Here is a 23,314-nt window from a genome sequence, read left to right on the forward strand (position 1 = left end):
CAGTAGCCCTCTTGTATAATGAAGAGTAGGGCTTTCACTGTCATTGGCATTAAATTTTGCTAGTCTGGCCAGGACTTCTTAGCTACAACAACTGCCCAGAAAAGTAAGGTCTTTTGCAAGTGTGGGGCACTCACAGATTACTTCAAATGTTGCCTTGCATTGGCCTTAGTGTGGCCTGTTAGTTCAAGCCCTAAAAATAAACACCTATTAATCAGCTAATGGCAACATGGGTGGACCAGCTCTCTGACTGCAGGGACCTCCGTCTAACCTCCTTCAATAGCTTATGTAACCCAGGATGAGGCAGTTTGCATCCAGGAATGCCTCTCAAAGAAGACCATCACAAGCTTAACTGAATGTTTAAAATAACCTCCGTAACTCCTCTCCCCACTGACAGATTGCTTTCAGCTCGATGGAATCAGACCACAGGCCCGGCCCCAGTGGCCTACGTGGGGCCAACTTGGAGCCGACAGAGTCTGCAAAGTAAAGCTACGGGTTTGGAGTAGCTCTGCCTTGTCTTGCTTTTAATCAAAAAACAACCAGAAGGGAACTCACTCCTGGAAGTCCTTATCTCCAAAAAATTTCACCAATGACTCCTATTAAGTAGGGTAAGGTTGCTGCGTAAGCCACTAAGGAAACTGTGAGCTGCTGGCCTCATGCAGGCAGAATTCTCAAAGAATACAAACTGGAGGAACCCCGCGGAGCAAGGCTGTGGCTGTTTACATACTACAGACTTCGTCCCAAGGACTCCAGAAAGTTGAGCCCTCGGGATAGTTTTGTGGTATTTTTTGAATGGCAGCCTTTTCTCTGTGTGGACTGGAAATGTGGGTGGAAGGGGAAAGATTTGTTTTAATGTATACTTTTCTTTAATGTGTTTACCCCCCAAATAAGTGAGCTATAGTAGATACCCTGGCCCTGCAAAAGTAAATATTTAGCTCAGAAATTCCACACAGAAACATAGCCTTGGGTTTCATGAAAGAGGATCCCCCTGGGGCAAAGGGCTGATGTGTCTGCAGTGTGGTGGGATCCGTGGGAAGAGGTGCCCTCTCCACTCGTGCCTACCATCCCCTCAGCCCTCAAAATGCTTCAGTCAGCTGGACAGTGCCCCTCTGGCCCTCAGCAGCCCCACTCCCACCCAAGTTCTCCAGCCCTGTCTTCTGCCAAGCCCACGGTCTTGTTTTTTCCAGACCTCTTCCACACTGCCTCAAACACCTCCATGCCTTTTTTCATCTCTCTGTCTGCAAATGCCTGTCTCTCTCCTGGAAGCCTCTTCCCTTACTTAGTGAACCTTGATTTTCAAGACTTTCTCCCAAGGTCACCTCATCTCTGATCCCGGCCTTCCCTGGCCTTCTTCGGACTACCATCTGCCGTCTGCCCTGTTCTCTTACAACCTTGGTCTCCTCATGCTACCTTTTAACCCGCCAGTCTCCCTTATGGCTGAGAGCACCTGGAAGACAAGGGTGGTGTTCTTGTCCTTGTGGCTCCCCTGGAACCTGGCAGCATTTTCAGGAAGGCAGCAGGTGATATTGCCTCTGTCATGCAGTGAGGACAAAAGGGAGGTCAGCCTTGCACAGGGCCTGGAACACCAGACAGGATAGTCTGGGTCTGCGGGTGCTCCGAGGTGCTCCTATGTGGTCTTTAGAACCAGAGTTCACTAAAGTGTGACCTGGCCTTGGGATCCCACCGTGTAGTTTGCCACACTCACATGGTCCTTCACCTGTTTCCAAAAAAAAAAAAAACCTACCCTTGGTCTAATATTGCTTTCCTACAATTATCCAATAAGCAGCTTTTCAATCACAAGAAAACAGAGATTGGCCACCTTTAGAAAATACTGCTCGCTGCTGAGCTTCCTGAAGACCCATTATGTGGTCCCCATCTGTTCTAAGGGCCAGCCATGGGGTCCCGAAAGTCTCTTTGTGTTACTTTTGTCAGGACAATCTGAGTTTCTGATTGTTTCCTGAGTGAGAAGTTTCCTGAGTCTTTAAGTATTAGATTAAGATGATCAACATGGTTCGTTCATGGTTCTCATTTTTTTAGATAATAAAACCATTTGTTACAGAGATGAACTATGAGAGTTTTCACAAGGCCCTTGGTCTGACAGGAAATAGTTTAGGATAAGTACAATGAAGCTTCACAACCTTGCCCTGAAATTGGTGTGTGCAGCCCCCCTCTGTCATGCAACCCGGGACCTAAATATGGAAACAGGCACAGGGGTGTCCTGTCATGAAGAACAGGAGCCTCTATTTAAATAAAACTTAGATCACTGACATCACTCAGGTTTTCTCTCCTGTCTCTTTTGAAGTAGTTTTTCCTGGTCACATGATGCTGATGGGCCTTTCTTTTTAAAGGCAGGAATGACTGTGAAGTGACCTTTCCTGCCTTAGGGCTCAGAGAAGCATCTAGTTGAATTATAAAGGTGGTTGCTGTTCAACTCTCCCTTACTCACACTCCCTCTCCCTTGGTTCCTCACCTTGACTTTTTCTCCCTGGGTTAAGCCTAGGTAAAGGACTTCCAAGCCCTGCCTTGATGAGTACTTGGCTGTCCAGTTTTCTTCTTGTTAGTGGATTTATTCCCAGTCCTCCTGAGATAAATCTACACATTCATGGACTGGGAAGGGGGGAGTAAAGGTTGCGGAAGTTTCTTTATCAGATTCTACTCTGGGGTAGAATTTTTGTAATGGGGCAATAATGAATATACACAAGTTGAAGTGTTATGAAGCTTATTGATTCTCCAATCCACCTTAACTCCAGGGTGCAAATGCTATGAGGCCTGCTTTCTGGATAGACAAGTTAAGACACAGAAGTTAAAAACGGGAGGTATGTGAAGATGACGGTCTTCAGCCTCCATATTTTATAGGAGAGGGAGGACTTATTGCCCATGGAAGAATCCCAAAGTAAAGGGTTTGTATTGAAACTAGACACTAACGGGGACTCCCAAGCTCAGGACCACGTAAGGTAGCTGTTCAGAGAGGGAGCGTGACAGGGGACAGATCTGGGTTGGTGCCTTGGCCACCTTGGAGCTTTATCTCCTTGTGTGATAAAGAACTTGACCTCTCTGCATTTGTGTTTTGTTTTCCAAAATGGCCCTGTTAGAACTTCCGACCTCATGGGCCCATTGCAGGTATTAAATGGTGTGTAGGAAGTGGCCCGCAAAGTGTTAGGCAGGAGAAAGCACTCAGTATCCGTGTTCTTCCTGGTCACCAGGGTCCCTTGAGCAGAGCTCTGTAATCGTTTTCTCAACACGAAAATAGAAGCACTCCTATTAGCCATTCATAGCTTTTGTTTTAAATGAGACCACGCCTCCGAAGAGCTGAGGAGTGGTTGGCCTGTAGTGATGGCTCAGTAGCTGCTGTCAGGATTGCGGTTCTGGCAATTCTCAACAGGACTGTCGGTGGTATTATTTCACTCTGGGAAGTAATGGTCTGTCTCTCCTACCACTTCTAAAGATGGGGGCTACTTCTACCATATGGGTCCATCAAGCATTCTTTGAATCTAAGGGACCTGAGTCAGAAATGGGGTTAACAACAGGGCATTACGTGCACTAGAATGCCTTACTCAAGTTGTATTCAGAAGGAGATCAAATAGAAAAATTACTCATGAAGCCCAGACCTGGGGAATGACTCAAAACCCAAAGAATGACAGATAAGATATCTTCCACCATGCAAACCCTCAACTCGACCCTAACCTACCCAGGAGGGCCCGCCAGCCCTCTCCAGCATTAAGTCTGTTTCAAGTGATTCCCAACTTCCCTCCCTCCCATGGGTCTGCCTGCTCGCAGCTGTCCTGTCCGCCTCACTGCCCTTCTTCTGGAGCTGGCCCAGGGGCCTTTTCACTCTGAGTTTCCCTCCTCACTCAGAAGCTGTCCTGGCTCAGAGCCTCGAGTTAGGGATCCATGAACTACATCATGCCTTTATACACAAAATCAGGTAGGATCTTTATGGGCTTACATTTAAAATTTCCTAACTATCTATTTGACCTCCGAGTTCAATTTAACAATAAAGTAAGGACATATGGTCTCTGAACTTCCCTGAGCCCCACTTTCTATTTGTTTCATTATTTTATCGTCCCATGCCTCTTTTGTCCAGAGGCTGGGCATAAATAAATGAAAAGCCTTACCCCAATATAGTGCCCTCAGACTCTCCTTTTCTTAAAGGTGCTCTGTTGGAGAGGGCACAAAGCTCATTCTGTAGAGCTTTTGTGTGGCAGAGTAAAGCCGTGAGGGGAACACAGGCGGGGGCCCTCCTATTGAACTTGGGAACAGGGGCACCGCAGGGATGGTATTTGCGGTTGACCGAGTGCAAATCCATGTGTCATACACAAATACAGTTCACTTTAATAGTTGGATATCTTCTCACTCATCTTAAACACCTTGAGGTATTTGGAAAGGGAGGAAGAAGTAAAACAGATGAGCCGGCTGAGATACCGCCCAGGAGTGGTAGTACTTCACTGTGATTGACGTTTTTACAACCTTATCTTCTAGATAAAAGCTACAGTAAACAAAAGCCTACCTAAATTGATTGTATTTAAAGGACTTGGAGAGCCACCCGTGGGCAGCAATTGGCTCCTGGATGTTTAGTTTTTCTCCTCAGCAGCCAATTCCCGCCCACCTCCCTTCAGGACCACAAATACCAGGGGTGTCCCTTCCAGGGAGCAGTACTCACACATCCCACCAGATTTTAAACCACAGCATCCTCTCTTCCCACTAACAAGCTGGAAAAAACCTAGATCCTGAAGAGTGGAACCTCTGGGACTAGCTCTTCAGAGTACACAAGTGGGCATAATCTTAAGGCTCATCTTCTCTCTAAAAATTTCCTTTTTTTGTCTCCAATTGCATGTTATCACTCCTAGCATCTCCCGGGACAGGAGCTCTACACAGTGTTCATCCATGCATTCTGGTATCTACTCAGCCAGTATTTACTGGCTGACCCCTGTGGGCTCCTGATACACAAGCTACCCTGTAGAGTTTACATATTCTGGAAGTGTTTGATACCTGCAAGACCGGATTATCCATATATTTTATTTTTCCCCCCAAGAGTCCTGTTTTGTTTCCTATTACCTGGCCTTTTCTTTTCTTTTTTTTTTGCTAAGGACCTGGATGGTTCCAACTTCTACTCCCCCACCTCCCCGCAATCCAGCCTTTACCTGCCTTCATGGATCTGTAAAAATTTGGAGTTTTGCATTTGAGGATTGTGTTAGTTAGCTGACAAGCTTTTTCTTATCGTGAAATATTTATTGTGAGAGAAAATTTTAACTACCCATTTAGAGCAAGTTGGGATTTGACATACCTGAAGCATTGTGTCACATTTGGTTAATGATAGATTTATAGGGCAACGTGTATCAGCCTTAATCCTTTAGTTATTTGACTTTGCCAAGGATGAAAATTCCAATAATTTTTTATTTTAAGCAGACTTTTATATATCCAGAACGCATAAATCTCTTTGTGCCTTGAGATAAACGTCTGCCTGAACTCTGGGTTACCCTGTAATCTTTTGAGACCTGAGCCAAGAAAAGAAAGACCCCATTCCCCTCTACCTAATAAAGACTGTGTGACAAAACCTATTTGGAGTAGGCAATATTTATATAAGAAAACCTTTTCTATTTTATAACACATTTCTAAATTTAGTGTTTAGAAAGTTAGAAATGCAGAGTTCAGAAATAACCTCAAAATTTATTAGAGCAAGTCAGGGGTAGACTTTAACTGGTAAACATCGAAATGGGCCATTTGTGCCAGTCAGCCCAGGCTTTACCAGTATGATGATCACTATCCATTATTATGGTCATCCTATCAATTATAAAATCTCTGGCCTCAAACACTAAATCAGGTGAAATGATGGGTTTGCCTTTGGCATGTTTCCCTGGGGAAATAACTGAGAAAACATAATAATTCACACAACCAATTTTGTAAAGTACCCCCAACTTTTGGAAGAAGGCTGGGGTATAAATTCTAATAGGTATAATTTGTACCCAAGGTCCCCCTGAAGTGCTCCTAGTACTTAAATGCTTTCAAAGTAAACATGACCTTGGGTGCTTTGTGACTTTTAGGGTTTAGGACTTTGGTATTTCTCTCTTCCCATTTGAGGAGATGCTATCCATTCCATACGTCCTCATTTGAAACAGAAACCAGGTCTATCAGACTTAAGTTTATCCCCTAGTTTCATAACAAGACAGTCTCAATATGCATCTGATCCCACCATTTCTTGACGTGTCTCTGGCCTCTAATCACACTCTTCCTTCTCCCCCCAAAAGGTGACTCTATAATGGAGAAAATTAAAAGGGCCATTTTATGGATCAATGCAACTTAGCTGAGCTCTCCTTGTCTAGGAAGACTTTTAGAGTGCCATTGTGTCATTGTACTTAATCTTTTTGCTGTGGACCTTTTAATATTTTATGTATTCAATTGATAACTTCTATTTTACACCTAAAATGTAAATAGATTTTGATCCCATATTATGGAAAGAAGTTGTAAGCTATTTAAGGAGATGGGGGAGGTTTTTGTGACTCGTGCTCTGTGCAGGATGGGTTTGCAGGCTTGTGTGTAGTTCTGTGGGGTTTTTTTGAGTTGAAAATATTTATTAAACACCTTGAAGGAAATAACGAGTCCACTGACATCCTGCATCACAAGCAACTTGCATGAGACACATGTTTGGTGCTTTTTAAACTTTAGAAATACCCACATACAGAAGAAACATCTTCCAGAATCCTTGTGCCCAATAATAGTGTCATCACAGAAAATGGGGACTAAATTCTGCTTAAAATGGTTACCTTCAGAAGACATTTTGGATAAAGATGATGGGATAATTCCTAACTAGCCCCTTGTTGTGTTTTGGGTCCCTTGTATTTTCTATTTGCAAAGATCTGCATCACACCCATTTTATAGACAAAAGAACTGAGGCAGGGACAGAACTGGCCATGACCACATGAGCTTGTCCTGTTCTGCTGTGAAGCCACGTGCAAGCTTGGACAAAGATTCATGTGCGTGCACGCACATGTACATTTCAATTCTTGGTAGATAAAATACAGCACGGCTGACCCAGTCCCAGGAATAAGCATTTCTCTAAGGAAACCCATATTAAAGACTGGAGATGAAAGACAAGCGAGCTTCTGCCATTGGTTTCCATCCCACTCATCTCTGTTTTTCTCTTGTGAGAGGAAATTCACGACAGGCCACAGAGACAGTTAAGTATGGCATCTAAGCATATCCAACACAGGACAAAGTGGAGTGGAAATTAAGCACTTTTCCAGGCAATTTAATGTCGACGTGAAAATGCCAAGTTATATAAACATCAAGGAGAATTTCAGGTGGTTGTGGTTGTATATTTATATACATTTTAAGTTTTCTTCAAAATAAGGTATTTTCTGTTTATTTTCTGTGTGGCATAAAGACCTGACGTGAAATGAGTACTTATAGCTTTCCTTTTTTATTTTCAAAATTCTAGTGAGCCGCTGTTACAAAGAGCTAGAGTTTTATTTTTAATAACAGCACTATGAATGGAGGGAGAATATTTGTAACTAGGGTTCTCTCCCTTTAGTCATTTCATTTTTGCAAACCCAGACTTACCAAACAAGAACGTAAATAAAACAAGCAAGTTAATATTTTTATTTCACCTCTAGAAACTGCAGAAAAAGAATATTTGCATTGTATATTAAATTGACCGTAGTGCCAGAACCTTACAATGCTGTATTACCTGTTCACTAATCTATTATTATTGTACACGTATTTACATACACATCTTGCATATAAACATGTGCAAGCATATTTCAGTTGGACTGAGAAGTTATTTACAACTCTGTCTGAGATACATACAACAGTGATTAACAAGTACATAACCAATCTACGACATGCAGATTAAAATGAAATAAACAGTGGGAGAGTTTATTTTAAAACAATTACAAGATGTTTTCTATTTCTCGGCCGTCCTGAACTCTGTGTTTGAGAATGCATCCTTCATGAAAACCACATGCAAGTCTTTTTGATGGTGAAACCATTGACTTCCAACAGCCACATGTCTGCACACATCCTCAGAAGATAGTGCAGAGCCCACACAGCAACTCAAAAGGAGAAAGAGAAAAAACTTAGAATATATATTCTGGGCTGTTCTTCTTCTGGAGAAGGATTTTTTTTTTTTTAATTTACCTGTGAATTTAAATAAAAGATTTGTTTCAGAAACCAAGATTTGAATCAACACAGTTTTTATTTTTGTTTGAAGGCCCTCATGGACAAGAGACTTGACTAAACTCATCAAATCCTTGCATAGTCCTCTTGTTATCCTTCACTTGAAAACTGTTTCTTGTGTCGATCCAGACTTACACTGTGGACCCCTAGTGCATCGAATGTCCTTTTTTATGTAGTCATGGTGATTTAGCTCATTGCAAAGGGAAGTATTAGATCAACCTCATGAGTTTCCCGTATTCTATGTAGTAGAGAGGCAGATTCTGGAATACATGAATCCCACCACCCTTCCCTTTCCTATTACTGAAAGTGGTAACAAGCATAGCATGATTATTGGTTTGTTTTTTTGTTTGTTTGTTTTTTTTTTTTGAGAGATGTGATTTTTCTCTTAGAACTTGGGCTCTGGGCAAACATAACAATCATAAGCTACATCGCTATACTCAAGATATTTTAGGAGCAAAAATGGGCCTTTGGAGTTCATTGCACAACCCTCCTTGGAAGTCTGAACCTCCTTTTCTGGAAAAACAAATCTCCAGCTGATACGCTCACTTAGACCCGTTGCTTTCCTCAGTTTTCCTCATAACTTATTCCAGCTGTTTATTTCCATTTAGGTGAACAGGCTGAGACAGTGTTCTGGATTTACTCCTCTTTCCTCATGTTTAGATTCCGCCCCATAACTTCTGAATCCCTTCACAGCAGGGAGACCTCTCTCTCCTCTGAACTTTATGCAGTGATTCAGTAATTCTCATTCCCTCGTTTACTTTACTGATTGTCAGATGCTTTCAATAGGCTCCCTCAAATGTAATCATTTTAATTTACCTGAATTGTAAGTCGCTTTTCCATATACTGCCTAAACACTGTGACACTTAAATCGAAACGAGTAGCTAGATAAACTTTTTCGTGTGAAACTATTGACTTCACACTTGAAGAATTATTCCTTGTAGACAGGTGAATCTCCACTCCTATGCTGGGCTTTTGATGAGTCGCCTGCCTTCCGGGCCCCTGCCTGGCTCTCTTTTCCAGGGGCTGTAAATATTTTTCCACAATTGAATGACTGTTAGAAATTGCTGTGTAAATACAAGGCACAGTGAGAGACCGTATAGTGTAGTAGTTACAAGTACAAGCCAGAGAGCCAGATTGCTGGAGTTCAAAGCCTCCCCTTTTTTGCCTCCTGTTTCTTCTCCTCTGTGAAATGGGGACACTCCTAGGTTGCTTGTGAGTATCAGATCTGTACATGGAAAAGGCCTTGCGACACTGCCTGTCGTGTGCTAAGTGTGGTGGTGATGTTACCTCTTTAGCGTTGGTTATTGGAATCATATCATTTTATATGTGTATTTCTTCTAAGATTTTATTTTTAAGTAATCTCCGCATCCAACCTGGGGCTTGAACTTACAACCATGACATCCAGAGTCACGTGCTCTACCGACTGGGCCAGCCAGGCCCTCCTTGATATGTGTTTTTAGACAGACACTATAATGTCCGGTCAAGGACACCAACCAGGGAGTTACTGGGGCTAATTTAGCAAAAATGGTTTCTAACAGTGATTAGAAACCTGACTTCCTCCATCTACACCTTTCATTTCAGCACTCTGTGAAGAAGCCTAAAGGAAAAGGCTAACGATAGACACTTAATCTTCTTCCCTTTTCTCCATAAGTAAAAATACCATCCAAGAAATGTCTGCTTTTTAAAAAATAGTATAGAGATGTGGCAAGGAAAGGCAGTGTATTTTTTTTTTTTTTTTTTTAATAGCTGAGCAAGAGTAAGCAAATCTTTCCTGAATTTAGGGGCCCAGATTTTCTATCCATACCTCTGAGTTTCTCAGAAAATCCTGCAGCGAAAGACATGATTCATAACTCCAATTCTGTCCAACATCCATATTTTGACATCCTAGGGGACTGCCCGAGGATAGCTAAATTCTTCCGGAAAACTAAGCATTTACTCACTGAAGTCCCATTTGTAGAACATCCTTGGTGGCAGTGGCTCTATTACAGAATGCCCCGCTCTTTTTAACTTAACAAAACGTAGCCATCTGCTTATCCTGGTCTCTCCTCAGCACCCGTGACTGATGGAGCCTATTTCCCCAACACCAAACAGCCTCAGATGGCCACAGCTGGAGGTTTTTAAATGTCTCTTCCCTCGTCAGAAGTCCCTCACCTTGACTGGCAAGCGTTCTGCCCATCACCCGCCCTCTCACACCCTGTCTCCGTCTCATCCTTGCAGCCTCGGAAGCCCGATAACCAAGCAGCACCGAAACCACAGCCCTGGAGGAAACATCCAGAATATCCAGAATCCTTCATTTTATATATGACTTCTCTCCATCCTTGGGTAACCCCAGTGTCCTAGATATGCAGCAGGCAGAGGTGCTGGCATACAGTCCAAGTTAGGAGCCGGGGAGCTCCATTAGGGTCAAAGTACAGCGTTGCTTTATAACTGATTAGCCTTGATGAAGAGTGGCTACTTGCGGATAATCTCCTCTGGTAACTCCTGCTGTAGATTCTGGATTTAGAATGTAACTGGAATCAAAAGCCACTAGGCCTTTCCATACTGCATATGCGAAGAATGGTCTTTGATTACTCAAGTCCAGCGTGTGTGTTGTTGCTCTAGAGCGAATTAAAGTAACACACATTTGTTACCCCACTTTTTTCTGTGATTCAGGAGAACAGGCCTAGCCTAACTGGGTTCTCTTCTTTCTTCTCTGTCACGGGCCACATTCAAGACACTGGTCCAGGGAGTGTGGTCTCCTCTGAAGGTTTGAGGAAAGAAACACTTGCAAACTCAGGGGTCATTGGCAGGATTCAGCTCTTGGGTGCTATTGCGCCGAGGGCTCCATTCCTGTCTGATTGTGGGCCACAGGCCACCCTCGCTTCCCTGCCACTCAGGCCTCTCCCAAATGGCCGTTTGCTTCATCAAAGTATACAAGTCGAGAAGGCAAGAGAAAGTGTCTGGTAGCACTATTCCTTGTTAGAAGCAAGTCACTAGATCCAGCCAGCGTTCAGGGGGAGAGTATATGAGGGCCTGAATCCCAAGAGGCAGGGATTGTTGAGGTCAGCTGGGAAGACAGCTGACCATAGAATCAGTCTGCATCTCTTAGCTGCAGCTCAGCACTCCAGATCTGCCACTGCTGTGGGCCTTTCTTCATTTCTGTTGTGGCCCAATTTAGTCTGATGCTTCTCTTGTGAACCTCTTTTCCTATATGTAAAGACTGCTGTCTGTAGAGTGAGTTCTATATGGGATCTGATGCCATACCTAGGAGCCTTTTTCTCTAGCTCATTTTTTACTATAAAGTTGAACCTTGGGGCACCTGGGTGGCTCAGTGGGTTAAAGCCTCTGCCTTCAGCTCGGGTCACAATCTCAGGGTGCTGAGATCTAGCCTCGCATCGGGCTCTCTGCTCAGCAGTGAGCCTGCTTCCTCCTCTCTCCCTCTCTGCCTTCCTCTCTGCCTACTTGTGATCTCTGTCTGTCCAATAAATAAAATCTTTGAAAAAAAAAAAATGAACCTTCTGTGTAAAGGACAGGTTAGTTACAAATTTGCTAGGTATTTTCACAAGTCTTTAATATGCCTTACAATTACCCATTTCATAGACACAGCATTCCACCTGTATGTAACATCCACCCATAGAAGTTCTGGCCAGATTAGAACAACGTCTCCCCATCTTGCCAAATGTGGAAATCCTTAAGCAAGTTTTGCTATCCCCCATGTGATTATGGCTGTGCTTTTAGATCCCACCTACTTAGACAATCCATAATGACAGAAAACTACTGTGAATCCTATTTTATCTGCATGTTTATAATAAGACATCTTTATTTTTTCTGTCTGAGGATAGTGCTTGGCGTGCATAAGGCTCTATTATCTCAAGAGGCTCTGGCCCCAGTTTGGGAACCTCTGAGATCTCAGGGCTGGGGTCAAGAATTCAAATGTCGGTTGGGGCAGGTAGACCACATTAAGCAGGCAGAGAAGGCAGAGCAAAAGAAATGTGGCTTCTTTGATTTTTTTTCTTGAAACACAAAACCCTCTGCCATTCTCTTTTGCTTTCCCAAATTTGACAGAGGTGGGAGTACGGAGAAACGGGTCTCTGCAAGGACGGTCTGTGGCACCCACACAAAGGTAGATGGCACCTGGTATTGAGCCTCGACCTCAGGGAGTACCAGAGAATGGTGGGGACCACACCAAACCTGAAACATATGTCTTGTCTGAAGGGGGCAACTCTTGCTTAGCTCCAGCTGATTGTTGCCAGATCAACTAATTTCTCAAAAGACGCTGAGTACGCAGGATTTCATATTAAAAAGCAAAACAAAACAAAACAAAACTTATGGGTTGGCTCCATTTTTTTAAAGAATTGATGAAAGCCCAGCCTCAATTTAATAGATCCAGTCACAGAAATGTCACTAATTTGTAAGGCAGCTTACTCTGTGTTCTCAAAAGCTACTTTGGTAGAAAAATTGTTCTTCAAGTTGAATTAATATACAGTTCTGGGTAACTCAGAGACATTACCCTAAGTCTGACCGAGAGCTACAGCATGAATCTAATCCCTTCTCCCCAGGAGTGCCCTAAAAATCAGAGGCTGGTAAATGAGCATGTTAACACCCTACGTGCTTATTTCTAGGTCACACATGCTCTGTTATTCTAACAGTTCCTCAAATATCCTAGCATTCTCCTCTCGATCAATTCCAGTCCAGAGATCTTCCTCTTAAAAACGTGACACCGGAAACCTGCACAACCCTCGAGACATGGTCTCACTGCTGCAGAAGGCACTTCCTCTCTTTTTGGGTCAAGGTCTAATAGGATGTCCCCTGTCAATTGCTACTTTACAGTGAGACAGTCACAGACCCTGCAACCAGACTGCCAGAGTTTCCAAAACTGGTTCTTCCACTTTTTACCATGAGCCCTTTGGCCAGCTGCTTAATTGTTCTGTGCCTCAGTTTCTTCATCTGCAGTATGGGGACATTAATGGCACCTATCTCGTGGAGTGGCACTGAGAAATAAATGGCTGGATGCGTGTGAAGTGCTTAGAACAGTGTCTGGCACGGAGTAAGTGCCACGGAAGTGGTAATAGGCAACGTTGTAACTGTTGCCATCATTGCCATTTGTAATTTACATTACATTTACATTTGTAATTTACATTACAAATCTGTAAATTTTCCATCCGTGGGCTCATCATGGTCCCTAGTTAAAAGGCCAGGCCATGGCAGTGGATGAATCTTGCCAGCAAGCTTGCTACCGCTGGTCGGCCAGTGATTCAGCGAGCCCCAGAGAGCTGTCTTTTCCTATCGTTATCTCTGTTCCTGCCCTTGAGAGGAGCCGATACCAGCCAGGCACCATGCTAGGCCTGGGGAACACGTGTGTAAATGAAACATGGTCTTCACCCTCGGCAGCATCAGGAATCTAGCAGAGATAATCTCTGGGGTACAGATGTGCACACAACCACACAAGGGTATCCAGCTTTCATTCCATAGTCTCCCATTTAACTTCTCTAAATACTCTAAAATGAGAGGACACCAGAGAGACCCCTTCCACACGCGTTTGTAAGGCTCTTGTTACTTACAGGGAACTTCCTCTTTCATACACACCCTCCCGGTCTGTCCTGGCTCTCTTAACTTCCACGTCCCCCCCCCCCCCCCCACACCCCGGAGGTATTTGTTGGTTTTGCACATTTGGTGGTATTTCATTTGCAAGCAAAAGGACTCCCTCACATTCTCTTTCTGCTCCCCAGGAGTCTTTAAAATCCATTTGGATGGAGCCTTTGATCTTCTTACTTGATCACGGGTATAGTAACCTTAAAATTATAGTCAACCTTGAAATGTGTTTACAGAATCCATTCAGATAATCCGTATACATCCCATTCCTGAGTGTGTCCGGCTTGTAGGAAGAACTGCAAACCCAGCAGCAGACCAACCTTCTGCTTTGCTCATTCCCTCACACCCACTGACTCCCGTTCCTTTTCAATGCAGTTAACAGTCTCTTTGATTTGTACTGGCCACAAGGTTATGTTTGCCTTCTCAGTGATCTCATTCTTGTACAGTAGTGCCCCAATTAATGGGAACAGGCATCAAAGAGGTGAAATCACTCAACCCACAAGCATGTATACTTGACCTACCTAAAAATTTCCTAGGTCCTGTTTTCTTCCTGGTCTACACCTTTTCAAAAGGAAATGCTAGAGTTAGATTTTTTTTTTTTTAATTATCAACCAAAATGTTCCCTTCTGTTGGTTCAGATAACCAAGGAATTGATTCTACGAAGTCGCTTAATTTGGTCAGCCTCTTCATAAACAGATACGTTGCTAGAAGGTTATCTTGCCAGCCATTTGATAATCTCTGGATCCTGAATTGTGGGAGAAAGCTCAGAGATACAGTCAAGTAGGTATCAGGAACACAGCCAGACCTTGTTCGATCATGAAATTTCCAAATTTGTCACCCTGTGAGTCCCTATTACTTCTGTCCTTCAAAGAACACAGAATTGGAAAACCTTTTCCTACCAGTTGCCATTTACAAGGACAAGTTGTGTTGCCTTGTTTTCTAATTAAGTGCATATTGTTAGAGCTTCTGAGCCACGGGAGGGGCTAGTAGTTCCGAGTTAATATTGTTCCATCCACAAGGAAGAAACAGACTTAGATGGTAGAGCCTTACGATATGTCACTACTATATACTGAAAATCATTCAGAGATCTGTGATCCTACCTTCAGGGAGTCCTAGCAGTGAACCACTACAACGAAATGTTCACATTCACAGCCTCGTGAAACCTTTTCAAGTTGCAGAGTTCATCTGTTGCCTCGTAAGTGAAACCAGTCCATTTTCTTGGGCATTGAGGTGTTCCCCAGCCTGGCTTTCCTGCCTGGAAAATGCCATTTTTGCAAAGAGCTGTCATGCTTCGTGTCCTTTGGCTCATGATTTAACTGTTCAGGGAAAGTGCTTGCCGCTCCTACTCTCTCGGCACTGGTGATATGTGTTTTGGTTTTATTAAATCTTTAAAATACTGAGCTTGTTGTTTATGACCCCCATATATTCTTTTGTTCTTTTCCATGACTGGTTAGATCACATTTTTTTCCTCCCTTTGTAAAAATATTAGTGCCTTTCCAAAGAACATCGTGGTCTCCCAGATGGCTGCGTAACCCAATGGAGAAATGTCTTGAGCTCAGTGTTAGGTCCGTCGAGGCGGTGACTCGGCTGCTTTTATAGACAGAAGACTCCAAGGCTCCTCAGACACGGTCCTCAGAACTGCGGATCTTCCTGCCCTTGCCAGACTTGTTTGGACAAATCAGACATCATTTACTACTACTCAGAGTTCTCTGTAAAATAGAGGTACCAAATGGTAGATGTCCCAGATGCAGACCATTGTTAGTGCAAGCTATTAAGAAACCCTCTTTGAAATGGAAGCCAGGGCTCACCAGGCTCGTCTGCGGGCAGCCCCGCACACAGGGAAATCTCGTTGAGTCTACTGCTCCAAGGCCACCTCACTGTACACAGCTCCTGGGTCTCCCCCCCCCCCCCCCAAGAGCCTCTCCTTTGTAGATGGGCCACCATCTCCTGATTCTGTCCAAAAGTCTGAATTAACCTTGCCTCTGACTCGGCTACCCTACGGATGTGAATCCCCAAATAAACCATTCCATGACACCCCACTGAACTTGTTCCTGTGCATACAGTATCTTGCAGCCCATACTGTACTATTAGTTTTGGCAAGTATACTACAGCATGTAATAAATCAGTGAGGGAAAAAGCTTTTTGGCCTAACGTGGCTCAGCCTGCCATAATGTCAGAATACAAAAAGCAGTTCTGTTTTTAGACATCCTTTTACTAACCCAACATTCATAATTTATGATTTCACTGCAAAATTCCTGCAACATGACACCCAAAGTAGTGCTGCCCTTTAATTAAGTACTCTCAGTAGGAAAAACGTGAAACTGAAGTGCAAAACCTCTCCGTGTGCACGGTGATGGATAGTGATTACATCTTTATGAACCCAGCCTAGAGGTCTCAACTTCCTGATGGGTGAAGTCGTCTGCAGGGCTACTTCCTGAGTCTGCTGCTAACCAATTTGGAGATAATTTGGAGGCACAGTTGAGAAAGATGGGGGTTTTAAGCCAGCGTCTGTCTATACGTCTTCACAAGTCCACACGACCTAATCCATCATCTTCATGATAAGAACCTACAACCCAATTTCACACATATAGAGGTTGTATGCACAGATGAAGGGTCAGGGATGAGGTCTCGCTGAGGGTTCCCTGTTGCCATATGGGTTTGTTTGTTTTTGAAGAGCTGAAAGAATGGATGGCAGAAGGGAGCTCTGCCCTTGAGTGTGCGCATAGAATACGCTAGCCAGAAGATGGCCTTGAGCTGTGCTGCTTTTTACCTTATTCTTCACTCTTTTATTTTCCCCCTTAGTTGGAAACAGACAAGTAGGGTAAGGTGGCACCAAATCTGGTGCTCCCCAGCTCATCAGTGGGGATGTTCTCCATCATCACTTAGGTACTCACATCAGCCCGACTTCAGAACACCTTACTGGAAGGTAATTAGGGCCGTGCGTGCATTTGAGATACTTCAAGTTCCTTGAAAGGTCCCAAGTCTGTCCATGACAGCAGTGGTACTTCTACTGACTAAGCTCATTCCTGAAAGTTCAGCCCTCCGACCCAACTGTAGCAATCAAAACAAAAGCTTTGCACAGTAATGTCACTGAATCGTCTTAGCAATGCTTCCGAGATGACCTTTCTCTAGAATGACATCGATACAATACACACATGCTGTCTTGCCGTGTTTTTGCAGATTCGGACCGGGCTTGGTCATCTATTGGTACGGCTTCATCCAGGAGCTGGACTGTAACCGGGAGCGGGGCATCCTGCTCAAAGCCTGTTTCCCCACGGACATCGTCACCCTGTGCCACAGTGTCGCCTGACCCTGATGATCCTGGAAGAGAAGCCAGGAGGAAGAGGTGAATCCGGAAGCAATTTGACTTTCCTGCCGTGTAAACTCCTGGCAGCATCTGCCCTGAACTTGAGCTGAACTCTTGCTGCCCGTGGCCACACCACTACCTCTTCAGACAAACATATCAAGAGTTTCTGTTTTCCTTCATCCCTTGCTGATGTGAACAGCCAAGAACTACAGACACAACCCACTCATTATCAGCATTTCTGTCTCTGTCAAACAGTTAGTTTACAGATAGTCATAATCTCTCTTCCTTCCGGATGGTTTCTCCTTGTATACTGAACAAAAGAAGAAACGTGGGAACTGAAAGGTGTGATTTTTCAATTCTCCTCCCAGTTCCCGAATCACCCTCTTTCCGCACCCCCCCACCCACCCAAAAGCCTCCATTCATTCTTTCCTCCCTCCTTCCCCTGTTCTCTCCCTATCCACTCACAGGGACCCAGTGTTACATCCCCATCAAGGAATAATCTAACAGATTAGCAGAGTGGAAGACGTGGAGGCTGAAACTCGATTTCTGTTCTCACCTGCAAGGCTTCAGTAGACCTTGATGGTAGCGCATGCTAGTTTTGTCCAGTCTTTACGGTTTCCTGACTTCGCTGGCATTAGGCCAAGCTGAAAAAATATACTTGATGAGAATTTCCTCTTTTTATAATACTTATTTGAACACCAAAGACTTTCTCTTTATCTCCTGTAAAAGTATTGGTTACATTGTGTCTGGAAACCATACTCCTCCTTTGGACTGGGGTGCTCAGGGGAGACCGCTGAAGCGTGGCACCAGCCTGGGCAAAAGTTTATTTTTAAACACGGCTACTTGTCAGTATGTATGGGTAGTCAGTATTTTTAGGAGTACAATTTTTTAAAAGCACATTCTGTGCGCTGCTTTGTATCTGCATTTTATACTACGTAATTACATAACACTCCGATAACTTAGGTATTAGCAATGTTCAGCTTTGAATGAATTAAGTGTACCAGAAATAAACCTGGGGTGATTTTTTTCAAATAAGCAAAATAAAAGGGATTTTGTATTTGTTCACTTTAATCTATTCACTTTTTATACCGCAAACCAAACTTCAGTCTAATGGAAAACATCAATAAATTCATTATAAATCTGCAGTTTGGGAGACTAAAAACTTCTCTATTCCCCAAAATGTATTTATAAAATATTTGCCCCCTTGTTGAAAATACCTATCTTTTAAAATGTCGAAGATGACTTTGGAATTAACTGAGAACTTCTGCAGACACCTTTAAGTTACATATACTGCTTGCTTCTTTCAAGAGACTAAATATGCCATTTGTTCCTTGTTCATTTGGTACCTAAAGGAGGTTTGGCAAAAGTCTGCCAGCTGCCTCTCCTTTTGAAGGACTCAGACACGTCCGGTCCAGACGTGTGGATTTGAACTCTGCTGTGGGTTGCACTAAACAAAAAAGGAAGGAGATGAGCTGGGAAGGAGGCTCCGGCAGGCGTCTGTTTCAGTGTAGAAGTATCGAGCAGATTCTGTGAGTGCAAGGGAGTGATCTGAAACCACTGCCCTTACTGAACACACATGCACACACACGTGTGTACACACACACCCACTTTAACCAAAACTGTTGTTCAACAGTTTCCATGGCCTCCTCTAAGCTGCTTTGTCTGCTTTAGGAATAAATTACATTTATCTGCACAGATGTTGAAAAGCCTGTTAAACCCTTGTCAAGGATTTGTTTGTTTTACATCAAACAAATTTATGAGGAGGGGGCACAAATAAATGAAGAGGTAAAAAGAGGTGCTCGCATTTCCTAGTCCCCCTTCCACCGGGTGCCCTGACTTCCTGTGCTGGGAGAAGCTGTTGGTCTCTGCAGAGGCAACGCCACCTCTCCATGAAGGGGGGGGTTAACATTTGGCCCTAAAAAGTGGGAAAAGAAACCAGCAAACTATCCATATCATGATAAAGTTACAAGTTATTCAAACTAAGCTTTTGCCCACATAAAACTAACGCGATTATTAGGACTGTTACTCTATTGGAAGAGTGTAGGGAGACGGAAGTCGAGTTCCCAAATGGGAAGCTTAAAATCTCTTTGTTCTTTTTCCTTTTATGGGAGAAATACTTACCTCTGTTTTATCGATAGACGTTGTTTACTTGTTTGGGTTTGGTTTTTTTTGTTTTGTTTTGTTTGTTTTGGGGGGGGGGGGGGGTTTTTTGTTTTAACAATAAAAATGGCCCTAGAAAGTGAGCCATGACAACTTTTTTTTTTTTTTTTTTAATTGCTGTCATCATTAGAACATTAACATTAAAGCCAAATCTTGTTTTATGGAAGATTTTGCAAACTGCGGTGATAAACTATGTGATGGAGTGTGTATAAAGTAGGACTGTGTGTAAAACTAAATGATGTTCTGTCAAGCATCTGCAGTCACAAACAAAGGTCCCCATCTGAAGCGTGGCTCGGGGACCGCTGAGGGCAAGGCTGACCCAGCACCGAAATTTCAGGTGACTTCAGAGACTCCTTTCCACCCTCATCCCTACACATCCCGCCCCAACAAAAAAAAAGTGGGAGGATTTTTTTTCACCTGCCTTCTAGTGAGGTTTATGTCAACTTTTCTCAACTCTCCTAAAGCCATATATAAAAGGGAAAGCTTAGGAGTCCAAAGCAGAAGGCTGGATCTCCAGGGGAAATAATTCTCTTCAAACTATAGGTGTGTGTACCTGCTCATTATCGGCGAGGCTTGAGTCCGTGCTGCAAAGGATGATACATTGTTGGTCTTTGGGGGATGCATTAACTCCTTCAAGCCACAAGGGAATCGAGTAGAGCTCTGGGCGAGGTCATCCACTAAATGGTCCCTGGTGGGCCATGCTAATCCGGGCACGGCGGCCAAGTGAACAGTTAATTCACTCCCTTTGCCTGGAAAGCTCCACCTGTTGTTCCTTGGCCTCTGTGGAACTGAAATACCTCGGTGGTAGGCTCTTAACATGCCCCCCCAGTACAGACCTAGCGTTTCGACTAACTGAAATTTTTGCTGCTTTCATGTGCAGCCACACTTCGCCCACCTCTGCCCTATCCTCTTCCCCTTCACGCTCGGTGCCAGTGTTCACACACATGGCCATGTATTCTGCATTTCCTCACTACTCACGGACTCCAGTGCTCTCTGGCAAAGGGTCCCAAAACTAACTCGCATCCCATCTAAATCCTGATCCGTGTGCCTTTAGGGTGGGGATGGGCGGGGAGCAAGTACACTTGAAGAATCTGAAGAATTATGGAAGTTCTCAGATAAGATTTGACAGGGTCTAATGCGGTTTGAGGTTCAGGCTCAGGCTGTGAGGAAGTGTTTCAGCAAACAGGGCCTGAAACACAAGTGAATTTTAAAGCAGCTTTGAGCCTGAGTGAGGGAGGGGAGGGGAGGGAGGGTGTGTGCTGATTAAAACGACAAATGAGTAAAATGCCAGTCTGAATTCACTAGAGAAGCACCCCTCGCCTGTTCTTAGGAGAATCTCACCCTTTTCCACGTGATCCAATGAGAGCAAGTTGCCTCAGCAAGGGGCAGCGGGGGGATGGCGAGAGGCAGAAAATCTTCCAACTGGGACAAGGTTCCTTAGGGTAAAGGCGCAGAGCTAGCTCAACAGGAGAGGAAACCGAAATCCAAAGAATGGGGAGTCTGCCTGCAATGTCACCATTTACAGAGCAGCACTTCTCCCAACCTGTCCCCAGAGTCACTCTTCGGGGACGGAAGTGTGGCGGTGACACAGTGGGGACCCTCTCGTTGTAGAGTCCCAAACTAACCTTCCCATACATAGTCAACATGATCCTTTATTAAGACCATGCCTGGATTCCAAAGTTTAAATAAGGAAGATGGATTATGAAATAATAACCAGAAGAGCTCGGGCTCCCCTTGTGTGTTTCACTTTCCTGCTATTGTTTTGAATATGGCCGTGAGACAAAGAGCTGCTTAGGTCAAGCACAATAAATTAGAGTTTTCATACAATAGTAATCCACTAAAATGATTTCAAAGCTGGATCAAAGTACTTCCAAAAGACTTTTAAAACTTTTCCACAATACAGGGGGAAGGGGAATGCTCATTTGATGCCTTAATTCATTTCCGTGAGTATAGCAGAGTTAGACCTTGGCGTCATACCTCCTTTCTATAAAATCCAACTCATTAGTTAAATAAATCCAACTTGTTCTTATTGTTTTTACGTGTAAGTAAAGGGGATTTAAGTTTTCATCTAGTTAAGTGGAACAACGAAACATTTGGAGTTGCTTGTGTATAAGGAAAAGATACCGATAGTACCTTTTTATTTTATTTTATTTTTAAAGATTTTATTTATTTATTTGTCAGAGAGAGTAAGCACAGGCAGACAGAGAGGCAGGCAGAGGGAGAAGAAAGCTCCCTGCTGAGCAAGGAGCCCAATGTGGGACTCGATCCCAGGACGCTGGGATCATGACCTGAGCCGAAGGCAGGCCCTTAACCAACTGAGCCACCCAGGCATCCCCTGACAATACCTTTTTAAAACAGGTATGGTATAATATTTAATTTTGGTGCCGAAGGTATTTAAGACGAACCCCCTGTGCTTAGAATGAAGTATCTGTAGATTTATTTTGCATCTTAATAATCATGGCACCCGATACATTTAGTTTTTCATTCCTTTTCCTTCCTCACTTGGATTTATCTAGAGCTGTCTCCTATCAAAGGCAAGGATGATGGGAAGTACCCCAGTGATAGCAAAGCTAAGCAAATTCTAGGCCCAACCATATATAAAACAGCGTGGGACTCCCACAGCAATGTCAGGCTCAGCTAAAGACCCAGGGTGCTATGTCAACGTAATTTTTACTTTTTAAAGGGAAGGTCATTTTGAAATGCTGACGTGAAATAGAACCAAGTCAATTAAGTAATAACAATTGAAGTTCAGAGTTTAATTGAGGGCCGAACATGAAGCCAATGACCATTAACCTAAAGCGGTCATGAATTCCCCCTGCAAACTGCCCTTGTTAAAGGTATTTCTAGAATAACTAGCACTTTTTCCTTTAAAAAAAAAAAATGCCTTTGCCATTTTTATGTTCAACACAGATACATTCAGAAAAAATAATTTAGTGTGTCTATAGTAGGCTATCTGCATTCTTGAGTTTTAACTGAAATTTCTCGTATAGAGCAAATCAAAATTTATGTCATCAAAACCACCTTACGATCTTTCATAAGTAAACTGATAGATAGAAGCACCCTGGTCTCCACTGTTGACTTCTTTCCCTCTGGAGTTATTTCATGGAGAGATTGCCGACCTAGATGATAAGCCACCTACAGTATTTGTTTTGTTCTCTGCCTAGCCCCCAACTGCCAAGGGAGATCCTGGCAGAGAACAGGTGCTTAGTGCATGTGGAAGGAACAAAGGAAAGAATAGAAACTTACGCTAAATATATTCTCATTCACTTGCTTTAAAAGAAATAATCGGAACTCTTTTAATTTTACCTGTTTCTCACTTTCTTCAGCTGAAAACTGAGTGTATTTACCAGAATCAGAAAAGCAATATTGGTATTAAAGAATTACTTTAGAAACCTTCAAAATCTCAAAGCAGGTTCATCAATCATAATATCTCAGGATGCATACTTAGTTTGAAGGGGAATTCGTGAGATCTCAGTGCGATTACCTTCAAGTTAGCCCTAGTGCTAACTTAAGTTAAGTTAACTGCAAACAGTACCTTTTAATTGCTCATTTTTTAATGCTCAATTGTTGGCAAAGTGCTTCCTGACTATAGAAGTGGCTGACTGAGTCAGGAGAGAAGGGTTCTTTGGTTGTTTGCCAACAGGATCTGACTTAGGAGAGACACTGTCCATGAACTGCTCAGTGGGCGTTTCCCTGTTAGTCATTAAATCAAACATGATCATTTCAAAGTCCTAGGCATTTGGTCTATTTCCTCATATTTTGGAAACTTGTAAAAGGAACCGGAACTTCCATGTTTCTTCTTTGCCAGTTTCCCAGACCTTAATTTGGAGGGCCATATGGGCCATGATCCCTTCCATCAGTGTCTGGAGAGTACAGACACCCAGTTCTCTCTGACATAGTCCTGAGACCAAGTCCTCTTTGGTTCTATGTGATATTTTGGTCTTCCATTTCTAGCATTTCAGCTATTCAAAACACAAATATTTCCTGAGTCCCTAATGGATATTTTCAAAGTGTTTCAGTGCTGTGGGGAATTTTAAAATACACAATAAAAGGCGGTTCTTGAAAAAAAAATACATATATTACGTAGCAAAATGAAAACAAGGGTTT

At 43.3% G+C, this 23,314-nt stretch overlaps 1 protein-coding gene across 6 annotated transcripts in view; it reads left to right on the top strand.

Moving 5' to 3' along the window:
• CDIN1 (CDAN1 interacting nuclease 1) overlaps nucleotides 1–18,192 on the top strand; it is a 203,824-nt gene extending 185,632 nt beyond the window's left edge. For 4 of the 6 annotated variants that reach the window (XM_059372468.1, XM_059372471.1, XM_059372473.1 and 1 more), the window contains one exon: nucleotides 16,921–18,192. In XM_059372468.1, coding sequence (XP_059228451.1) covers nucleotides 16,921–17,050 — 130 coding nt within the window. In that variant the 3' untranslated portion in view covers nucleotides 17,051–18,192. Of the gene's footprint in view, nucleotides 1–394; nucleotides 519–10,386; nucleotides 10,492–16,920 lie in introns of those variants that run through there. The other 2 variants (XM_059372470.1, XM_059372469.1) reach the window with 2 other exon arrangements.
• The last annotated feature ends 5,122 nt before the right edge of the window (nucleotides 18,193–23,314 follow it).

This window comes from Mustela nigripes, chromosome 13 (assembly GCF_022355385.1).
Source record: "Mustela nigripes isolate SB6536 chromosome 13, MUSNIG.SB6536, whole genome shotgun sequence".
NCBI lineage: Eukaryota > Metazoa > Chordata > Mammalia > Carnivora > Mustelidae > Mustela > Mustela nigripes.